The sequence below is a fragment of the Chionomys nivalis genome, chromosome 1 (assembly GCF_950005125.1).
Source record: "Chionomys nivalis chromosome 1, mChiNiv1.1, whole genome shotgun sequence".
Lineage (NCBI taxonomy): Eukaryota > Metazoa > Chordata > Mammalia > Rodentia > Cricetidae > Chionomys > Chionomys nivalis.
The window spans coordinates 195,810,336-195,832,884 of record NC_080086.1 but is presented as its reverse complement, the minus strand read 5'-3'; the positions used below and the strand labels follow the sequence as shown (position 1 = coordinate 195,832,884).

Sequence of the window (22,549 nt, the reverse complement as noted above, 5' to 3'; positions counted from 1 at the left end):
ATGAAAAAAACCCAAACTGACAAACAGGGAAGGACTTTTTCATTAAAACGTTTGGCTGCCTACATAATTTTGAAATGTGTGTTCCAGGTTCAGGAGACTGAGCCTGAAAATCGAATGTGAGACTCCACTTGCTGTTTCCTCTAGACTTTTTTTCTTTTCTTTGCCCCTGTCTTTTCTCCTTCCCCTCTTCTTTGTTCTTTGTATTTTCAGGGTGTGTTTTTCCTCGAGAATAGCCAAGGGTCCCTATGATGAAATCCTCCTGTCCTGCTGTAAATGCACTTATCACATCTGACATAATGTGGTAGGGCTTTTTTAAAGCTGAGATTTCCCTCTCCTTTGCAGCTCCCTTCACTAATGGCGAGAGTGACAACTGGTGATTACGGAAATCTTGAAAATGCCACTGGGAACTCAGCTCCAAGAAGTGCCCCAGTAAGACTGAGAGACACATTCAAATCACATCCCCAGAGGCCCCTCCCATTTCCTTTATCCCCCTTTACTGGCAAAGCCAAAGTCACCTCCTTCTACTTCCTCACAGAAAGGTTCTAACTGAAATCCTCAGCAAGCCCACAGGGTCAGGGACCCTTCCCAGTGCTCTTACACGGTAGTTTGAAAGCATCGCTATGTTATTACTGTACCTGTCCAAAAAAAAGAAAGAAAGCAAAACAGAGAGAGAGAGAGAGAGAGAGAGAGAGAGAGAGAGAGAGAAAGAGAGAGAGAGAGAGAGAGAGAGAGAACCCTTTTTTGTGTAAGTGGAGACATAAATTTGTAGGTACTATACATTATGCTTAAGAGAAAAGCGTTTTCATGACCTCATGACCTCTCTCTGTTCTTTTGTTTGTTTTTCATGCTTTCCATTGTCCTTCGTCCCCCCTTTCCTTCATTTCAGGACTTGATGCGGCATACTGCTGCTGAGTTCAGAGTGAGCTCAAGGGCTGCTGGGTCATGTCAGACCCTCACAGCATGCATGGCCAGCCAGCAGCACCCAGACTGAAAGGCTTCTGGAGGCTCCCACCCAGGCTTTGGCTGGACACATGGTGATAGAGCAGTGGCCGGCCTGTGTCTTGACACGCTCGTGTGTCCACTCACTAAATTCTAGTTATGAGTTGCCTGTGTGGTTAGCTCTTCCCAGGGGAACACCATACAAACCAGACGGCCAAATCTGTCTTCTCGCTTATCTCTTAGCCAATTGCAGTTTTTACTGAGACTCTTGTATCTTTTAGAAATAAAATTTCTTCCATTTCATAAATTCTTTTTTTTCTTGTGAAAACAGATGCTACAAAAATAAATGTTGCTCTTTTTATGATGGTAAAAGGGCTTCCACAGCACATTTTATTTTCTCTTCCCAGTGTTTTTTCACCTACATGAGAGAGGGTGGGCAATTTTGGGTTTCCCCCACCTGGTTATGGTTAGTTCTTTATTTCAAAATCTCTTTCAAAACAGATCAGACATTACACTGTTAAAAACAATTTTCACTGTAGGTATTGAATATCATACTGTGCTTGTAGTAATAACTGATAGATATCTAGAGTAATCTTCAGTGTGGACTGACTTTAAAGAACTGTCAATCACAGACTTTAACTTTAAACACACATGATTTGAATTCATGTTAGCAGCATGAGGAAGCCAAGGAGACGGAACAGTGCTGGAACAGTGCTGCTTGGAGAAAAGATGATAGGATTACCTCTGCAGTCTGCCTTGCTTGCTGGTTGCTTGAGTCACTAAATCAAGGCAAAGTTTATGAAAAGCCTGCGGCTGGGGTCTCTGGCTTTTAGTTCCCACTGAGATTTTCCCCATTATAAATCTGCTGTCGGGAATAAGTGCTTTACTTGTGACTTAATTCTATGCAGGCACAAACACCTTGGTTCAACACTTTGGCAGCACGGCCTTAACTGTCTTGAGAGCGACAGAGGTCTTATTAACGTCGGGTGTTAGGGAGGAAAGGGGTTCCCAGGCCCCACCATCACTCTTGCGTTGTGCTGGCAACAGTGCCGGGGTCTCTGAAAGTAAGCAGGAATCTAAGACAGCCGTGGGGCCAGGGCACGGAGAACTGGGTGGGTTCTCTGGTTTCTAAAGAAGAGAGCTGTGTACTCAAAAGCATTGTCCTTTTAGAGAAAAATAATTTCATTATTTAAATGTTCCTTAAAGTTTATCTGATTTTTGACTTCATGAAGTAGACTCTGTGATCCAATAAATTTAAGATTTTTATTTTTAGTGTGTGTGTGTGTGTGTGTGTGTGAGAGAGAGAGAGAGAGAGAGAGAGAGAGAGAGAGAGAGAGAGAGAGAGAGAGGGAAGCAGCACAGGTTTCTGTGGAGGCCACAGGTATTGGACCCTGTTACAGGCAGTTGTGAGTGTTGGGAGCCAAACTTAGGCCATGCACAAGAACAGTACTGCTATTAAAACTGAGCCATCTCTCGGGCCTCCTATTTAGACTAATATTTCAAGTCACTTATTGGCCTTGCACTAGCCTGGTTTCCAACACTCGGGAGCTGTGCAAGGAACATCAGACAGCACAGAAAGGATTTTTCTGCCACCTCAGAGAGGCCTGTGGGACTGTACGAGACTGGGTTTGGGAAATATTCTTTGGTCTTTGACTACTCAACACTTTTATTTTGATCAGGCAGTAAAAGTGTTGAGAAATAAGAACAGAATGATGTAAGAACATTTTTATCCTTAAGGCATTAACTTTATGAGTCGTCTTCCCATTAAAGATAGACGAGTGGAGGCTGGTAAGATGGCTCAGTGGATAAAGGCACTGACTACTAAGCCTGACTACCTGAGTTCAATCTCAGATATCCACATGGTAGAAAGACAAAACTGTCTCCAGTAAGTTGTCCTCTAGCCTCCATATGTGTTCCACAGTGTGCACATCAAACACACACACACACACACACACACACAACAAACAAATAAAATGCAAGAAAATAATTAAAATATAATGGGTGATTGTTTCCTTTGCAATCTTTTAAAAAATGTCTTTGCCTATTAGTAACTACTATACAGCATGCATTCCCAAGGTGAGATATAATTCCCAAACTGTTACCAGTCTATAATAAGGGAAATAGGCAACGGAGAGTGGGAAACTCAGAAATGCTTTAGAGATTCAGCATGGTTGTGCCTTCTGGTCGTTCATGCTGATTGTTGTGAGACATATGAGTTAACTTACTTTAATTGCTCCCTTATGTGTACAGCCATCAAAGTGTCACACAGTCAGTCATAAAAATACACAACTTTAGGGCCGGGCGGTGGTGGCGCATGCCTTTAATCCCAGCACTTGGGAGGCAGAGGCAGGCGGATCTCTGTGAGTTCGAGACCAGCCTGGTCTACAAGAGCTAGTTCCAGGACAGGCTCCAAAACCACAGAGAAACCCTGTCTCGAAAAACCAAAAAAAAAATACACAACTTTTTATTTGTCCCTTTACAAAGTATTTTAATTATCCAGTTTGGGAAGATTGGAAATTAAAAAGAAACATTTGTCTTGTCAAGGATTTTGAAACCAAAGTTAGATGAAAAGGTTCACCAATGGAAATATTGACCAGCTCTCCTAAGACATTGAGACAGGATGAGTTTATGTGAAAGGAATAAGGCTCAATTTAGTAAAAGAATTTCTATCAAGTTTCTAATTATATGCCATGACTGTGAATATAGCCTCTGGGAGTTCTCTGTTCACGCTTAATATAGATGAAGATTTGCCTTTAAATCCATCTCCATCCTATGTGACATTTTCTGTCTTGGAGATCTCAAATCAGAGCGGAAAGAACATGTAATGCCTATTTTTTCACTTGACCAAGGTAAGAAGATTTGCAATAAAAGCACCTCCCATTTTAAAAGCGTTACTGTATTTGAATTGAAAAACAGTATGCTTTTCTGACTCTCAGCACAAAGGAGGGGCTTCCCTTTGATGTGACTGACAACAGGAGTATTTTCAGCATCAGTCCAGTTCCATCCCATGGTAGCTGGCTGTGTTCCCGTGCAGTCTGTCCCGGGGACCAGTCTACACAGCACAGGAGAATCCTTACCTAGTCCATTCCATCCCATGGTAGCTGGCTGTGTTCCCGTGCAGTCTGTCCCGGGGACCAGTCTACACAGCACAGGAGAATCCTTACCTAGTCCATTCCATCCCATGGTAGCTGGCTGTGTTCCCGTGCAGTCTGTCCCGGGGACCAGTCTACACAGCACAGGAGAATCCTTACCTAGTCCATTCCATCCCATGGTAGCTGGCTGTGTTCCCGTGCAGTTTGTCCCAGGAACCAGTCTACACACAGCACAGGCACATGTAGCTGATAAGTCAAAAAAAAAAATGTAGTACTCAGTATTCATTTCCTGGATTCCAGCAAAATTATGACCTTTGATATCTACTTCAATGTTCACAGTAGGTGCTCAAAATACTTCACGAGCTAGCTATTGGAGCTACATGGCACAATTAAAAGGCTGGTTTATTTCACATATAAGTCAGCCATTCCATTCCCAACCATCACTTCTTTGAAACATTTTGTTTCTGCTGATTGCTATGGAGTCCTGGGTATACTGTTGAAACTCCAGCATACTATGAAATATTAAAATATTATGAAAAAATACTACTACAAGTTCACTGGTTTTCATTGGAGCATTCTGGAGTATGTTTTGCACATCAGAGGGAGTTGTAAGTTGCTCCCGAGGGGCTCAGGATCAATGGCATCCTTGTGAAGCCTAACACGTTAGGAAGTAAATTTTGAAGGCAGTCTACCTGTCCCCACAACCGTCCATCTCTTCACATTCGATAACTGGCCTGAAAGCTAGGAATACCTCAGATAAGAACAAAAGTTGGTCAAGCTTCTCACACTCTGATTCAACTACTCCTTATTTGCTGTCTCTGTATTTTAGTTGTTCATTTTCTTGAATGTAGACTTTGTGGCTAAAGACCCGTCTGTCTGTGGAAGAAAGCCTGACCCTGCAGACATTGGGTAGTCTCCTGCCTGCTATCACATATAAGCTGGTGGTGTCTGCCTTCGTTGAGAGGCAGCAGCCAGGATCCAGTGAGTTCATAGGCAGCAGTAAAATGCTTTTGCTGATCACAAGATTTATAAGAAATGACACACAGTTGAAAATGAGTCAAGTGCTTAATCCATAGGAATACAGAGTAGAGCCTTTTTAAAAGCCTTGGTCTTTATGTCACATTCATACCCACAGGAAACACCACCACCATAGGAACCATCACCAGACCAAGGAAATACTGGCTGAGTGTCATTCATGTCACCACAGCGGCCGAAGTGTATCTTCAGAGACTGGGGGATGGGAGTTCCAAGTCTCGGCATTGTAGGTGTTTCATGCTGATCAAATCTCTGCCGTGGGGTGCCGTCTTGTACTTAGCAGCACCCTTGGTGCTCCTATCTACTATATTGCGGTAGTGATCACCCCCAATGTCGCCATAGACATTATCACCAGATACAATCAATTTCACGTTTGCTTAGAGGCCAAAAAGCAGTACTGGGGGTTTCAAATATGCTGTCACTTCTCAGAAAGCCCTAGCAGCTTTCTTCTTGGAATCTCTGGAAAAAATGATTAGGAAATCTATGTCTCATGTCATGCCAAGAGGTTAATACGAGCACCCTCTTGCGTGACTTGAATACAAATAACTTTAGACATTTTTCTAATTCAGTCAAGATTCACATAGAGAATCTAAGGATAAATCATATTCAGGATAGACTGAGAAATGATGTGGACTCTGTCCCAAATGTGCCATGTAACTCAAAGTAGCTTCTTGTTAATTTAATGTGAAGAAACAGTAATCGACTCTCTCTGTGCTTCATGTATTACACACACACACACACACACCGCTTTTAGGAGTTTAGAGAACTGTGTCAATGAACTCATAGTCATCAACTATGAAGGAGAAATGGTTGCCCTGCTCTATCCAGAGGAAGGACTCTCACATCAAATGAAGGGGCAAGGAAAGTGGACCAGGGGAGGGGAAATCAAGTCATGGAACTATGCTTTGAAGCATGAATAAGTCAGCAAGATACAAAAGTGAGCAGGGACACTCTGCTCAGGCAAATTGCATAAAGACACAAAAGGATTAAGCAACCATGTGGATATCAAGGAGGATGATGGGCATTTGAGAGAAAGTACCACATGAGGCGATGGTATACGATGAAGTGAGAATTAGAGCCACATATGCAGGCGTCAGGTGTTGAGTGGCATCCACGACAGGGAAACACTGGCAGAACTGCAGGAAAGAGCTCTTGGCAGCTCTTCTGCACACTGCTGACAGGGCTGAGACAGGAAGACGATCAGAAACTGTGACAGTGCTCATGGGGACACAGAGAGAGACCTCAATCAAGCCAAGGCAGGTAAGAAAGAAGAGGGAAAGGCGTTCTTTCAGAAATCACTCCCTAATGCTTTGGTTGGCATCCAGGAACCTACTCCTCATACTGGGTAACCTCACCCAGCCTTAGTACCAGGGGAGGAGCTTAGTGCTGCCTCAGCTTGATTGATATGCCATGCTTGGTTGGCACCTGTGGGAGGGCTGCCTCTTTCTGAACAGAAGCAGAGGAGTGGATTGGGAGTGGTGGGAAAGGCAGGAGGGAATGAGAGGAGAGAAGGGAAGGAAAACTTCAGTTGGGACGTAAAATAAATGAGTAAATTTAATTAATAATAATATAAAAAAGAAAAAGTGAGAGTAAAAAAATTAAACAGAAATCTAATCTACTGGCTTGTGGAGTTCTGACATAGTGAGGACATTTCTGGTAGATCTCAGACTTCAATAAAAATGGTTCTTTTTTATTGTCAATTTCTTATCATTCATCCCAAACCCACCTCATCTCCCTGTACCTCCTTATCTGCCCTCTGCCCTAACAACCTCCTCCACAAAAAAAAAAAAAAAAAAAAAAATTAAAAGAATTAAAAATTGAAAACTAAAAATGCAAACTAAAGATAAAAAACAAGAACCATCTTGCAGTGGAAGCTGTGGTGTGTCATTGCGTGTGATACAGTCTGCCCTTTTGCCCAGCTTTGCTTGCGAATGTTCCATAGAGTGCGTCACTGGTCTGGCCTGAGGCCTCTGGATTCCGCTACACCTCAACAATGAAGCCATGCCTTTGACTCCTCTCAGATCCTGTGTTCTGGGGATCTTGCATCTGTGGTTGTGCAGGGCCAGTGCTTTCCCCCTCTCCAGTTAGATATTGGGGTCGGCCAAATCAAAGCCCTGGATATGGGCCTGGGCGTAGTTAAGGTGGTCAATCTTCCAGCTCTCCTATTTCCACACCACCAGGGCCTGCTCTCTCGCGTTGCCGTGTTGGGGGTGGGATCACTCTCACACCCTTGGGACCAGCTCTCCTACATTGCACAGGCGAGGGGCGAAGCTAGTTCTTCCAACCTCAGGACCGGCTCACCCGTGTGCATGCCCAGGGCAAACTCTACTGTGCTGCCCACATGAGGTGTAGGACCTGCTTTTGTCTCATTTTTACAGATAAAAATGTCCAAGTTTAGGACATAGAAATATACGTTCTAAAGCTGGGGTGGCTAAAAACCTTTCAAAATTAAAGTTCCAAAATGAAAGGAGGCCAATCTGTTTCCAAGTTCTGTTATCTATCTACTGCATGAGCTTCCTTGAACACACTTCAATCTTCTGATCCTTGGTCTTCTCACCTACAAAGGAGCAGCTATGGTAGTCCACACTTGCTAGACCATGGCGGTTCCCTAAGACCGCTACTGGGAACATCAATGCCTGCAACATGCACACACATGCACACTCACCACAACATGGAGACTGCTCTTCTGGCTCTTCCCAGCACCTGTCAGTAAGCCAGGCTGTCCGTCTGCCTGAAAGCAAATGCTCCTCAGCATCCTAACAGTGCCTCCACGGGGCAACCATGTGAAGATTAGATTGTTCCACTACATCCTGCATTAGGAAGAATTATGCAATATATAACTAACAAACTAGTCAAAAGTTTGATCACAAAAGACCTTATGTGACAGACTAAGCAGGGTAAAAAATGGGGAAATACCGTTTTAGGCAGTGTGATCGCATGTCCCATCCTTCCTTTTACAATGAGCACTTCGACAGAAAATGACGCCTTAACCTACAAGAAGGGGGTGGTGTCCCTCCAGCCGCCCTTTCCTTGCTCCCTTCCAAAGTCACAGATCTCAGTATGTCAATTAATTTGCTTGCTCCCAGGGAAAGAGGTAAGATGGTGGTAAAATCTTTAGCCATCTTAAGAATGCAGCGTGGAACAGCCATGCCCTCTTAGGTCAGTGCAGACATGAACTGCGCTGTCTCCTTTATTTTCCTAATCCTCGAGGCTGCAGCAGTCCAGCCACAGCTGCTTCTGGAGAATGTTCCAGTTCTTTGTTTCTACCGTGATTACCAACTAGAATATTTTCCCTTTTCTCTTGTACAACTTTTTAAAAGATCTATTTATTTATTTATTTATTTATTTATTATTTATTTATATGTACACAACGTTCTGCCTGCTTGTATGTCTGCAGGCCAGAGATGGTCACCAAATCTCATTACAGATGGTTATGAGCCACCATGTGGTTGCTGGGAATTGAACTCAGGACCTTTGGAAGAACAGCCAGTGCTCTTAATCTCTGAGCCATCTCCCAGCCCAGGATATTGTGCTAGGTAAGCCACGGAACAGCAAGCAGACACAATTATGACCACTCTCCCCACAGCTTTAATGCCCACTTTGCCCTTTGCTAGTGACAAAGCATTGCCAGATCCTCTATTGCTTTGTTTCATGGGACAGCTCTGTTATGTAAGAAGCACAGGAATTAGCATCCCTCGTGTTCAGATAAGAAAGCAGACACTGGAGAAGTTCGGAAAGTTACCTCTTCCATATCACAATAAGGTAATGGATAGCACCCGGCTTCCCTGTGCTATCTGTGGGGAGTGGGATGATTGGCCACATGGACACTGTCCTCCTGAGCTGATTATCCAGAGATTCTTAAAACCTCTCCATTTCAACTGAGGCAGGGTTGCTTTCTGCTGCTTCTCAGCAGAGCGGAAGAGATCCAATAGCAAAGTGTAGCGCCTTACTCATCCTGATATTTATGCTGGCATTAGCACCACCAATTATTTCCTCTGCATGTCTTCCTTCCACTCACTGTCCGCAGCTTCCCCGTACTGCGGAACATATGTCTAGACTGACCAGAAAGTGAAAACAAGGGTGCTTTGAAACCTGCAAATCTGACCACAACTGAGAGTTGTACTTAGTCCAAGGAACTGGAAATCAGGTTTTTGCATCAGACAAATACTTGCTTAATACTCTCAGATTGATAGTTTCTTCTTTTATAATTAAATAGAAAATTATTACATTGACAGACAAGGGACTTCCTGTGTGAGCCAATGAGAAAACATGAAGTTAAAACTAGGGGAAATGACTTAGCCCAAAATAGACCTGCTAATGCCAGGATCAAAACAAACAAACCTGCTAATGATCTTTGCTTAGAATCAAACTGGGATAGAGCGTGATACGTTCTCAGGTGGAAAATGTGTCATTTCCCCTGGTCTGGGGGCTGGGCTTGAATAAAATGAGAAAATGCTTGAATAAAATTCAGAGAAAGATATTGAAAAGTCCTCTTTATGCTGTGGAGGATTCAAAATCAAAAGACATAGATAATTGCTTTCTCAAAGAACCAATCTGTGGAGGTTTGGTTTCCACAGTCCAGCCTGCCAACCTCTCACAACCCAGGTCTTTCCTAGATACTGTGAATGTAATGAAAAGGAGACACAGTCCCTGCTGCTGTGTGATTCTTATTCTGTTGGTGAGAAAGACAAGGAGTAGACAGATTAATAAGTACATAATCTAGGCAGTGAACAATGATAGGAAATTGAAAAGAAAATCTGGATTTGGGGTGTGGAGCTTAGCAGGTTAAGAATCTAACTACGAAGAGAAACCTAGGAATGGATGGGATGGGGTGGAGGATGAAACCTATGTGGCACAAACTGAATGGTTGGAGTTTCTCTGGGACCCATGATGGAAAGAGAGGCCTAATTCCCAACACTGTCCTCTAACCTTCATACGTGTACTGCAGCATGCACCCACACTCGTGCACTCACACGTGCATACATGCACTTGTTCATTTTTAAAACCAGGGTAGAATGCAGTGAGCTGAGTTGCTCTGTCATTTAGGATGGAAGGGGGCAGTTCTCCTGGGTAGAAGACACCGTGTGTGTTATGCATTTCTCTCATTGCTGTGATCAAACACCTGAAGATAAAATTCTCAAAAAAGCCAGAGTTATTTTGACTCACAGTTTGAGAGTGTGTTCCATCAAGACACAGAAGTGGTACCAACAGCCCGAGGCAGCTGGACATACTTCAGCCACAGTCAGGAAATAGGGGAGACAAGCGCTCGTGTTCCGTACCGTTTCTCCTTTTCATTCAGCCCAGAATCTAAACCCTTGCAAGCACCACCCACTCTTAGCGTGAGTCTTCACACCTCACATAATCCAATCTAGACATTCCCTTATAGGCACACCCAGAGGTTGGCTTCCTGGGTGACTCTGGATGCTGTTAAACTGACAGTCAATAACAACCATCACTTTGGGGTTCCAGACTTATCATTGGGCATCTCTGGGTATGGCTTGCTTTATTTCTTCCTTCTTCCTCAAGTTCCACCTAGGGAAGTAAGGGCAAGGTGGTTTTGCTATAGGCACCACATCAGTCCAAGAACGAGAAAGTCTGTTTTCTTAGGGTTAGGGTGGCTGGGAGTACTGGGTTACCTAGAATTGTAACCCACTCCAACAGGAAAGAATAGTTCACTTCTTTCACGTAGGGGTAACACATCTTGAATTTCCCAAGGCAGTTGATTAATCTGGAGAAGGAGAGGAATTTGCCTTCCTGGTGGATGGAGTAACCACAAGTTCCAGTTTGTCCGGACAGTCTTCAAGCATACCTGTTACCACAGCTTAGTTATTAACTCTATACCCAGCCCCCTCTGAAGTATTCAAATTTATGGGTCCCTCCACTATAGTATAAAAAGCCCAAATTTTGAGACCCAGCCTTGCTGGCCACAGCTAGAGATTCGCAGTCTTCCCTGGAATCTTAGGGAGGACTGACTTGGCTGGAAGCAAGAAGCATGTGTCCGTTGAAGAACGGAGGGGCTGTTATCCCAGGAAGTGGGGGAGTGACTTCTGGGTGGTCAAAGCCACAAATGTCAGTTACAGTTCTCCCTTCCTCTTTATACTGTTTGGTACAATTTACTAGCAAATTGAAGGAGACTGGGTGTTGGAAAAACATGGGTTTGAGTCTTGGCTCTGCTGCTTCCTCCAGCTTATTGAGCCCAGATGGATCTTCTTGCCTTTCTAAGCCCCGGTGTGCTTGTGTGTACAGAAAGCTAAGCGTGGCAGCCTTGGTGAGTTATGAAGATTAGATAGGTAAAGGGATATAAAACATTTACCTCAGAACTTGGTGTATTTCATCCTATAAGTTCATAGCCACTGATTTTTTTTTTTGTTTGTTTGTTTAGAAGAACAGTAGCTGGGACCGATCTGAACATGTGGAAGGTGGTGAGGAAATATCTAGTGACCAGGAACTAAGATAGGAAGGGAGACAAGGATGACTTTTCCAATGGGAGGAGGGGTTCTCTCCACGAGTTTAGAAGAGAGTTGCTGTCAATAGTGAGATCAACAACCAAGGAAAGGGACTGACTGTACCATTTTGAAAGTGGGAAAAATGAGAAAGCCATTTTTTAGAACAGTTTGGGGAAACTAGAACTCAGCGGGATCTAATATAAACCAAAAAACTTAATCAACACTCGTGTTTGGGCATACAGATATGAGCAAGAGGTACTACTCTAAAAATTAGAATCTAAGGGAGGAGAAAACTCAGAACTATAGAAATCAGTTCTGTTCCCAATTACTGTATAGTAACTATAGAAATCAGTTCTGTTCTCAGTTCCTATAGTAACTATAGAAATCGGTTCTGTTCTCAGTTCCTATAGTAACTATAGAAATCGGTTCTGTTCTCAGTTCCTATAGTAACTATAGAAATTGGTTCTGTTCTCAGTTACTATATAGTAACTATAGAAATCAGTTCTGTTCTCAGTTCCTGTGTAACTATAGAAATCAGTTCTGTTCCCAGTTCCTATAGTAACTATAGAAATCAGTTCTGTTCTCAGTTCCTATAGTAACTATAGAAATCAGTTCTGTTCTCAGTTCCTATAGTAACTATAGAAATTGGTTCTGTTCTCAGTTACTATAGTAACTATAGAAATCAGTTCTGTTCTCAGTTCCTGTGTAACTATAGAAATCAGTTCTGTACTCAGTTACTATATAGTAACTATAGAAATCAGTTCTGTTCTCAGTTCCTGTGTAACTATAGAAATCAGTTCTGTTCCCAATTACTGTATAGTAACTATAGAAATCAGTTCTGTTCTCAGTTCCTATAGTAACTATAGAAGTCAGTTCTGTTCTCAGTTCGTATAGTAACTATAGAAATCAGTTCTGTTCTCAGTTCCTATAGTAACTATAGAAATTGCTTCTGTTCTCAGTTCCTATAGTAACTATAGAAATCGGTTCTGTTCTCAGTTCCTATAGTAACTATAGAAATCAGTTCTGTTCTCAGTTCCTGTGTAACTATAGAAATATAGAAATCAGTTCTGTTCTCAGTTCCTATGGTAACTATAGAAATCAGTTCTGTTCTCAGTTCCTATAGTAACTATAGAAATCAGTTCTGTTCTCAGTTCCTATAGTAACTATAGAAATCGGTTCTGTTCTCAGTTACTATATAGTAACTATAGAAATCAGTTCTGTTCTCAGTTCCAATAGTAACTATAGAAATCAGTTCTGTTCTCAGTTCCTATAGTAACTATAGAAATCGGTTCTGTTCTCAGTTCCTATAGTAACTATAGAAATCGGTTCTGTTCTCAGTTCGTATAGTAACTATAGAAATCAGTTCTGTTCTCAGTTCCTATAGTAACTATAGAAATTGGTTCTGTTCTCAGTTACTATATAGTAACTATAGAAATCGTTTCTGTTCTAAGTTACTATATAGTACTCATGTTGATGGCCAAGCTGAGAAAATCAACTCAAAGTGCAAATGATATTTTTGGGCTCACAGTCTCAGAAGTTTAGGTCCACCATGTCTTCTTCCTATTTCTTTGGTCCTGTGGCAGCCCCAAAATATCATGGTGAAAGTCCAGAGTCATGGAGACCTATTCATGTCATGGATGCTGACCAGGAAACAAAGGGAGCCCGAGGACGTGCCAGAGTACCAGTGACTGGTACACCCCAAGACTTACCTTCCTTCTACTCCACCTTTGCTCCTAAGGCTTCCAACTCCTTCCAAAAGCAGCACCAGCTGGAAAACAAGCCTTCAGCACATGGACCATGGCGGAACATTCTGCATCCAACACACAGTACTATGCAAAGCAGAAAATGATAAATGACATTTTAACAGAGCAGACTTTGGTGGTATGGAAAAAAGCGTGGTAAGAGATGCCCCAGCTGCATGTTCTGAGGGAGTCAGAGGAGGAAGGAAAGGATAATGATGGGGAGCGTGCGAAATGAAGGCCTTAGGGAGCTGAAGGTCATCAGAATCGGGTCTGAAGAGCAGCTTGTTTACACGTGTGGAGGTGATGGAGCATTGGAAGACCTGGACACGCTATGAACGCTGCTGTCCTTGTGCTTCAATGTCATCTGTCAAGAAAGGCTTCCCCAGGCCAGGTCCATGGCTTCTCTTGTTGAGTTTTTCCCAGACTCAGCTCTCAGTAGCCCTTCCTTCTTTCATAAAATAGCAGCACTCGCTGCTTGCCACTCTGTTCAGCTCCACCACCCGCCTCATATGTGCTCTGCTGTTGCTTGTCTGCTTTATTGCCTCCTTTCCGACAAAATGCCACCCCCATGAGGTTAGGGCTTTTGCCTACTCTGTTCACTGGTGTATCTATCTCTAGGGCCTGGAATAGTCCCCGGCACACAAAAGGGATGGGAGAAAGCGTCTGGCTGAGGGGAGGTCATGAACCAAAGGACACACACCTGACGAGAGGACGGGAGTGTGTGTGTGTGTGTGTGTGTGTGTGTGTGTGTGTGTGTGTGAATGTGCACAGGAGAGAGGCTTTGTGCAGAGGAAACACACTTGTATGCTTCCAAACCAGTTCAGTTTCACTCTGTTTGCAGTGGGAACAACCAAACCTTCCCCCATGAACCCAATCCAGTACTCTGTTTCAAGAGTTCCCTAACGTGATGTCTATGGCAGGAGTTGGTATGGAGAAAGGGTGGAGGCAAAACACCAGCTAAATGACCATGACAGTAAAATACAGAAATGGCTCTGCTGGCCTTAAATAGAAAGAAAGTAGACATTGAAAGAATTAAGAGGAATGTAAAATAGAAGAATATTCAAAAAAAAGAGAATTTACAAGAATAGAGAGTTTTTCTTTCAAATAAATAAATACTAAATGCTGGAGAACATATGGTAATGGGGTGGCCTGCAGGGCCATTGGTGTGGGAACTGATCTGGAAACCAGTTTAGTGGTGATTAGGATTCTTAGGGTAAAAGGTGCCACTCTCTCCGTAGAAACAGGATCTTTGCTGGGAAACAATGTGTACAAACGCCTTCTGCTCTTTTACTCTGATTTCATGATTCAACACAACACAAAAACAATTAGTGCTTGGAGATCATGATGTTTGCCTTCCTTTGGGCCACAACTACAGTCATTGTTGAAAGTTAAGGATTGTATTCTCTCTGCTCCTTCTACTCTAGCTTTATTTCTCATCAACAAGTCTCCCACTGAAGGGGACTGCAGGTCTTCATGTCTTCAAAGCGCGGTGGTTGATGCAAATTATAGAACTGCCCAAAAACAATAGGAAGCAGAAAAGGGATTTAAGTCTAGAGAGAAAGTGTGCGTACTTCTTCCTTTCCAAGAAACTGGAAATTACATTTTCAATTGCTTTTGGGGTGTGTGTGTGTGTGTGTGTGTGTGTGTGTGTGTGTGTGTGTGACAGGACTACCAAGAAAAGCCTTAGAGATCCTACACAATTCAAGCAGGTCCTCTCCACATAGAGTACATTGGCAATGACACTTTCCAGAGTTGGGCTGGTTCAGCCCGCTTGGCAAAAGAGAAAACTGACTGAACATAGAGGAGAAAGAAGAGAAGAGACAAGGCAAGAAGAGGAGAGGAGAAAAGAGGAGAGGAGGGAAGGGAGAAGAGGAGAGGAGAGGGGAGGGGAGGGGAGGAGAGGAGAGGAAAAGAAGGAGGGGAGAGGGGACAAGAGAAGAGAGGAGGGGAGGGGAGGAGAAGGAAGGAAAGGGGGAGGGGAGGGGAAAAGAGAAACTAGTTGGGAAGGAAGAGAAGGGGAAGAGAGGGAAATGGAGGAGAGGGAGGAGGAGGGGAGGGGAGAGGGGAAAGGAGAAGAGGAGAGGAGAGGAGAGGAGAAGAGGAGAAGAGAGGGAGAGGAGAAGAGGAGAAGAGAAGAGAAGAGAAGAGAAGAGAAGAGAAGAGAAGAGAAGAGAAGAGAAGAGAAGAGAAGAGAAGAGAGGGAGAGGAGGGAAGGGGAAGGAAGGGGAAGGGAGGGGAGGGAGAGGGCTCTGCTTCCTCAGATGATCTTCCTATCTCGGGTTCTGAAAAAGCTGATATTTGCCCTTAGAGATTAATGTTTCTGAGTTATCATGGCCTAAAACAACAGTGTGAGCGAACCCATGTAATTGTCTTCATCTATGGCTGAAGGATTCGTGATGTTCTGAGAAAGTATTGGAGGCAGATAAGAAAACACGAGAGACTAAAAAGAGGGTGAAGAGGCATGGTGGCTCACACCTTTAATATCAGCACTGAGAAGGCAGGGCCAGCTGGACTAACATAACAAGATCTAGGCCAGGACTAGAGAGTTGAACACTGACGATAGGGGAGGGTAAGATAGGCTGAAGAGTGGGCGTACCAACAGCACACTTGGTCTATTCCACACAGAACTATTCTGATTTGAGAGACAAAGAAGAATTCTGTTGGTGTCATATAACAATGGACCTTAAGCGCTAAGGTAATAGGGAACTGTTGAAGATGTTTAAAGCTGAAAACTGATGGAAACACAAATCAGCCGGCCCCCATTGTGTATAAATGTTATTCCTAGACGGGCTGTTTCTGAACAATGCATTGTTCTCCATACACACTGACTGATCCCATCTATTCTCCCCACTATGCATTAACTGCACATAGCATGTATCAGCACAATTATAGGTTCCAGAAACACCTACTAAAGCACTCTCTTCTGGCCTCACCTCCATTTGAATATTTTCTTTCATTTCCTCTCATTTGCAATGTCTTGGGTGACAGGAAGCAAAGTTTCCAAGTAGTGTCATGTTAGAGCCTTAGGAGAGAACTGATGTGGCCAAGAGTGTTAACAGGGGTGCTCTGTGTGATGAGAAATGTATGTTTTCTTTCCTCTGGCCAAATTTTTCGAGTCCAGAAAATGAAGGTTTTTCCAATATTAGCATGTAGTATATTTAACAAAGTTCTTACTGAAAGCCCCACAAAATCTGTCTTTCCTGCATATTTTAGAGCTCGCGGCACTCCGCTCGGTCTGTGCAAGCATTCAGTGGCGCATGCTATACTTTATTTTGGCCGCTGTGACATGGATTAGAAGGGTGGCTCTCTTCAGACTTCGGGTGAAGTTGGCAAGCTGTATACAGCGTTGGTCCACAGACGGGAGGCCTTAGTGCGTTCAGTGCAAGAGCCTTCACCATCTAGCCACTGCACAAATACATGGGGTGACTCACGGCTCAGGTTAGCCCTCCCCTTGGCCAGCCAGCCAGCTGGGGTCAAGGCCTCGTCCTCTGGGGTTCAGTCTGGCTACAGCCAGTCTTCTGCTTGTCCTCCGACTTGAGTCTTACCTACTGCCTTCCAGCCTTCATTTTTCCTCTGTGATCTTAAATCAGAAGGTATCACCTATTTTTAAAACATCCTGTTGCTCTACAGGGCTGGCTAGGAAGAAACTTGCTCGTGGGAGCCAGGCTGTCCCAGAAAGCCATCAGAACTTCATTGATATCTTTAAAAAGGACATCAAAGTATGAAGGGGGGATTGTTGGGAAGAAAAAGGATTTCAGCTAGAAAGGGAGGGGCCGAGCAAGGGTTATGAGGGCTAAAAATTGTTCACATTCTATACATACATTTAGGAAATCTTTATCATGTCTAGCTGTGAACCCCATGAACTGTAAAACCAATCTGCCAGACAACATATATGCCCACATGTGCAATAACCAATTGCTTTCTGATTGGTTACAAGGTCAGCTTCACAAGAGAGCGTCCATGACTGTTACTGTGAACCCCATCAATAATAACAGGGAGGTCATAGGTCCAATAAGGGAACTTACTACTGTTATTTAGTTTAATTGGCATAGCACTAAAGTACCTTCTAAATATCTATATGTATACATATAGACAAAATCCTCTCTCAGCTTTAACAAAGAAATTGCTCCTTGCAGTGAATAAATGTGAGTCCAGAGAGACTCATAGCTGCCCAAGATGCTAAGACCCAAAGAAAGACCTTTATATCCTATCTCTAAAGCTCAGGAAGAGGAGCTAGGAAGAATAAAAGAGCTAGAAGAGAAGGCTAGAACCACAAAATGCTGTTTTCTGGACATGACATACCAATCGCAATCGTGAGCTCATGGCAGTGCCGTTTCTTTCAGTGAGCCTTCACAAGACTGGCCCTGTCAATTCTCAGTGACAGACAAAGGCAGGAGCCATGGGCCCCTACCCCTTACTCCTAATGACTGCCTGTTGATAGGCTCTGGGAGATGCGGAGTCATTGTCTTCTGCTGTGAATCAACTGCTGAGTCCAGCATCATTCCAATGGAGAGCTTCAAACGCCTGGTCACACAGATGGCTCTGCTTCAACTTAGAGGGTCACAAAACAAACCAAAAAAAAAATGGTAATGTTAAAAAAAATTGTAAGAAAGGGGTTTTGAGAATGGGAAGGTTAGTTATGAAAGGTGGGAGGGGAAATAACCAGTATATATCATATATATGTGAAATATATACTAAACTGAGCAGATCTAATTAATAAAAAAGAAAATAATGAAAAGACAAAATGAACAGCATTCCCTCCTACCTCTCCATCTGCCTCAGAGGCTCCTTAGTAACTAGAGTTCTCTTGGTATCTTTGCCATTTCTTTTTCTTTTTGGAAACAGTTCCTACTAATTTCATGAGCCACAAATTCTTTTATTAATTTCAGCATTCACAACTTTTCACATTAGAATGGATGATGTAATTCAGTTTAAATAGCAAACAGCAATCGCTTTTCTTGGGGGTGTATAAAGTGATCGTACGGCCACTGACCTGTTCAATTCAAAGCCCTGTGGTAATTGCTTTGGGCCTCCCACTCTGGGCAGCAACAGGATGCCCTTTGGAGACCAGGATGGAGTGACATGGCCCTCAGTGCTCTTTCTCCATTTTCCACCTGACCCAGACTAGCTGTCTCCCTGAGGTGGCAGATGGAGGAACCAACAGCCCTCTCATGAAAAGCAACAACTAAACAGCAAGCGCTGTGGCCAGGCCCTCAGCCGGTCTTACCCCCAGGCTTTACAGGTCTCAGGAGAGCTGGGAAAGCAACAGCCTGCCAGCCCAGAGAAACAGAGGGCTGTCTTGTGTTCTGAGGGCTCTGGTTGCAGGCAGAAGGCTCAAGTCCAGGGGGATTCTCTAGAAGGAAATCTGGTGCTGACACCACCTCTGGTGGAATTTACTAGAAGGAAATCTGGTACTTATAGAATCAACAGGAGGTGGAAGGAACAGTCTATAAAAGGGCCATTGACCAAGAGAATCCAGACATGGCTCCTCAGGAACAATCTAGCCAGCATATTAGGCACTAACGCTAACTCCATGATGCCCTAAATGTATTCTAGTTGTCTGCTCCACTTTAGCTTCCAGGGCTCAAAGACAAAGTGTGAGGTGGGAACATCTAGTCTGCCAAGGCCCTGCTTTTACCCTGTCTCCCTTCTGGCTTCAGGGGGAAACACACACACACACACACACAAACACACACACACACACACACACACGCCGTCCCACCTGTCACCAATAGAGAGTTCTCCAGGCACTACACAGGAGGTTGTGGTATTATATTGCCAAACAGTGATAAATCTTCTTCCACTAACAGTCTGACTCTGCAAGGCTAGAAGGGCAAGTCAGGTAAAGGCTGTGGCATGTTAAAATTGGCTGCCCTGGCCTTATCTGCATGAAGGATTAGCAGAGGAAACTAACTCCTATGGAGCTCAGACACAGGGCAGTCCTGTGTTGGGCATGTCACGTGTGGTTGCTGTATAAATACCATCACTCCTAAGCCCTTCAGAATGTCTCCAGAAAGGAGGGCAGTAGTTGCCAATGAGTTTTCTGACCAGGGAAATGAAGGTGGCAACTGGAGGTGGCAGAACGTGGGAGTTAAATAAAATCATGTGTCTAAAGATGCCAGTGTATGAAGCGAGCCCCTCAGACTGACAGGTAATTAGCTTCTGCCACTAGTTTTAATTCGTATGTGGGCCTGGCTGTAGGAAACCATACATGGGTGGTAAGGGTTTTTTCCCTCTCCAATCTCCAAGGAAATGTAACTGGGTATGAATGAGAGGCCAAGTCATATATCAGTAGTCTGCAGAGGGTCTACGTAAATTCCTTTCTTTAAAGTTATTGAACTGTTTTGAAAATGGTCTCAACAGAAGTTATTCCAAGTGTACCAAAAAGGAAACCAGAGTCTTAAAGGAAATACACTCTCTTTGCTAAGCAAGGCAAACATATCAGAGACACGAAGCAGCCTCTTGTGTGTTATCCCCTCAACCAGCCCACTGAAAAGCTCACTTTATGTCTTTAATGGGCTGATAGACAGGAACTTTGTGGCCACTAAAAATTAATATCTACAAATGGTTCGTAGCCACTTTAAAAAAGACAGGCCCTTTCAAAATTGTTCTCTGTTGTTTATGGTCCTCTGTTATGGCATTTTGCATATTGTAAACACAGTACACATTTCTGTGCTTTTAAAAAAATACAAATTGAAAGCATACTCTCAGGGGAAGGGATTTTTTATTTAAGGAATTGCACAGGGTACGACTTGCCTGCATTCTTCTATGCATAAACTAACACATTGTATCACAGAACTTTTTATAGCCAAGTACCTTATAGAATATTTTTCCAATAAACTCTCAGAGACTTTCTATTATGATAGGCTTTTTAACTCTTCTAAGAGCTAGTGTTTAAAATAAAAGCCTTTCTATCTATCAAGGCAAGAAATTGATACCATTTAAAGACGACTAATGCAGCACCATCTGACGAAATGCCTTCGGGTTTGAGAACTTGAGGATGCAAGTGTGTAGATGAGAGCTTTGCCAGAACAGTACCTTCTCATCTCAGTTCAGTAGAGCTAAAAAGAAAGGGATCTGGACCTTAACCTCTTGGTCCACAGACCGAGAAAGAAGTGTGGGCTATCATCATACTTCCCCTAGATCTTTGCACAACTCAGTTCCTCAATTCCCAAGGGTCACCTCCATGTGGTCCTTTTATGGTGGCCGTTTCTGGTGAGACACAGGCTCCCTAAACTAGTCCATGGACTCATGACTTCCTTAATAAGGCACTTCCTCCCTGCTTAGTAAAAACCTGTGTTGCTACGTCCTTAGAATCTATTGTTAGGGGTTTGAAGGTTCCAGATAGCTGGGATCTTACGTAAAGTCTGTAAATATTTAGTGAATGAATGTGTAGAAGGGAAGGGAGAAGTGATTTCTTTAAACTCCACTTGAACCAATGTAGTGAACCACCAACTAAAAATGTAATACTATATTCAAAATCCAGGAAAATAGCCTTCAGCCTTTTTTTTTTTTTTATCACTTTAGATCTGTGAGTTAGACTTTCTTTTAACACCTTGTTTCCTAACTCCTGTGTTTCGGACAGTGATCCCAAGCACTCCTCTGAGGGAGGCAGGTGGAGAGACCCACATTTGCATAGAGCAGAAAGGGCACGGTAGCATCTGGCCAAGGCAGTTGACTGGGTCCATTTGTTCGTGCTCATTAAATCCACATTAATTCATGAACTATTGTAAATGTACAAATGCCATTTGGGATGGGTTGTTTTCTCCCAGACCAGTGGTATTGACTTTGGGGGTCTGTCTCTGGTTGTTTACTTGCCAATGGCATTTGACCTGGGGTTAGACCCGTATTTAACCCTTTCCTGTAGGTCAAAAGCAAATTGATTTGGCAAAAGTGAAATTGGAAATGAGTCATCTGGGAAGCAGGTGTCCCTTGCTTGGCAAGGGCTCCAGGTGGAAACATTTTCAGACCTGTTCCTGGGCCATCTCCAAGGAAGCTTCAGAGGTCAAGGAAGCAATCTCAAAACATCCCATGTGGTCAGGGTCTGGGGGGGGGGGGCATAACAGGTGCCTGCTCGGTGCGGTTTTCCCAGCAGGTTGGGAGACTTTGAAAGAGGTCCATTTGGAAGATAATTTATTCATATATTCATGAACATTTGTCTGGCATTTTCTGTGAAGTAATTTGCTTAGGAGTTTCCCTGAATGGCTGCGACTTTGCCCTTTAGTCTGCCTCCCACATCAGTCAAAGACTTTGCTTTCAAGATGAAAATGTTGTGCTTTTCTCTTCATTCTTTCTAGAGGATGAGGAAGATGAGGAGATGGTGGAACCGAAAATCGGCCAGGACTCTGAGCTGGAAAATCAAGACAAAAAACAGGAAGTGAAGGAAGGTATGGTCGGGGGTTAAACAGGGCAATTATTTTGGGTTTTTGTTGTCTTTCCCAAACTAAAAGATGATAGAAGAAACCAAGCTAAGCTCACACCCCTTTGCATAGGACTTTGTTTGACACTCAATACATTTACAAACGTTCACTGGAATCTGCAGGGCAAGCATTAGTTGTTTTCAAATAATGACATGGAACCAACTTACAACTCCAGTTAAGTGGTTATTAAATATTTTAGAGATAAAAATAAGACAAACTCTCAGTTATCATGTTAGACCATGAAAGATAACCATTAGGAAGAAGAGGCAAATGCAATTATTTTTTCAATTAATTCTCAAGTTTTACAGGTGCTCTACATGGAAACATTTATCAGCAATTACTACAGTTCAAAGTGTTCTTCCAGAACTCTGCCCATATTAGGGGCAAAAAATCTTGCACATACGTCAGCGATAACAGTTACTAGCACTGAGGACTGGGTTCAGTGGCAGAGCACTTTTGTAGTAAGCAATGCCCTTGATTCCAATTCCAGCATTGGAAGGAAAGAGAAAACAAAATAAAATCTAGCATTGATTAAGGGCTTCCAGTCTACTTACCTCTCTTCGAAGCAGTTGAAAATATTATGTCTGCTGTTCAAAATGTCCTTTGGAGACATAGACTATTGCTGTCCCTATTGTACTGGCAGGGAGCTAAGATAAGGAAGATGCAAGAACCTGCCACAGGATGCATAATTCACTTACAAGTACATGAGGTAGGTTGAATCTTGCATGAGCCAAGACGTAGGTTGACTCTACAAATCTATGTTATACCACAATGCCATCTTCATGACATTTCCTTGGCCTTTTTTTTCTTTTACTACAAGACTCTCATCCATTGAGACAGAGAGATTTTGAGTTGTCATTATTGCTGAAAAACGG

The 22,549-nt window shown here is 43.3% G+C and overlaps 1 protein-coding gene across 6 annotated transcripts in view; it reads left to right on the top strand.

The window, feature by feature from the left end:
* The window catches only part of Dync1i1 (dynein cytoplasmic 1 intermediate chain 1), a 307,387-nt gene that overhangs the window by 160,998 nt on the left and 123,840 nt on the right, over window positions 1-22,549 (top strand). For all 6 annotated transcript variants that reach the window (XM_057771005.1, XM_057771003.1, XM_057771008.1 and 3 more), the window contains one exon: window positions 21,552-21,641. In XM_057771005.1, coding sequence (XP_057626988.1) covers window positions 21,552-21,641 — 90 coding nt within the window. The remainder of the gene's footprint in view (window positions 1-21,551; window positions 21,642-22,549) is intronic.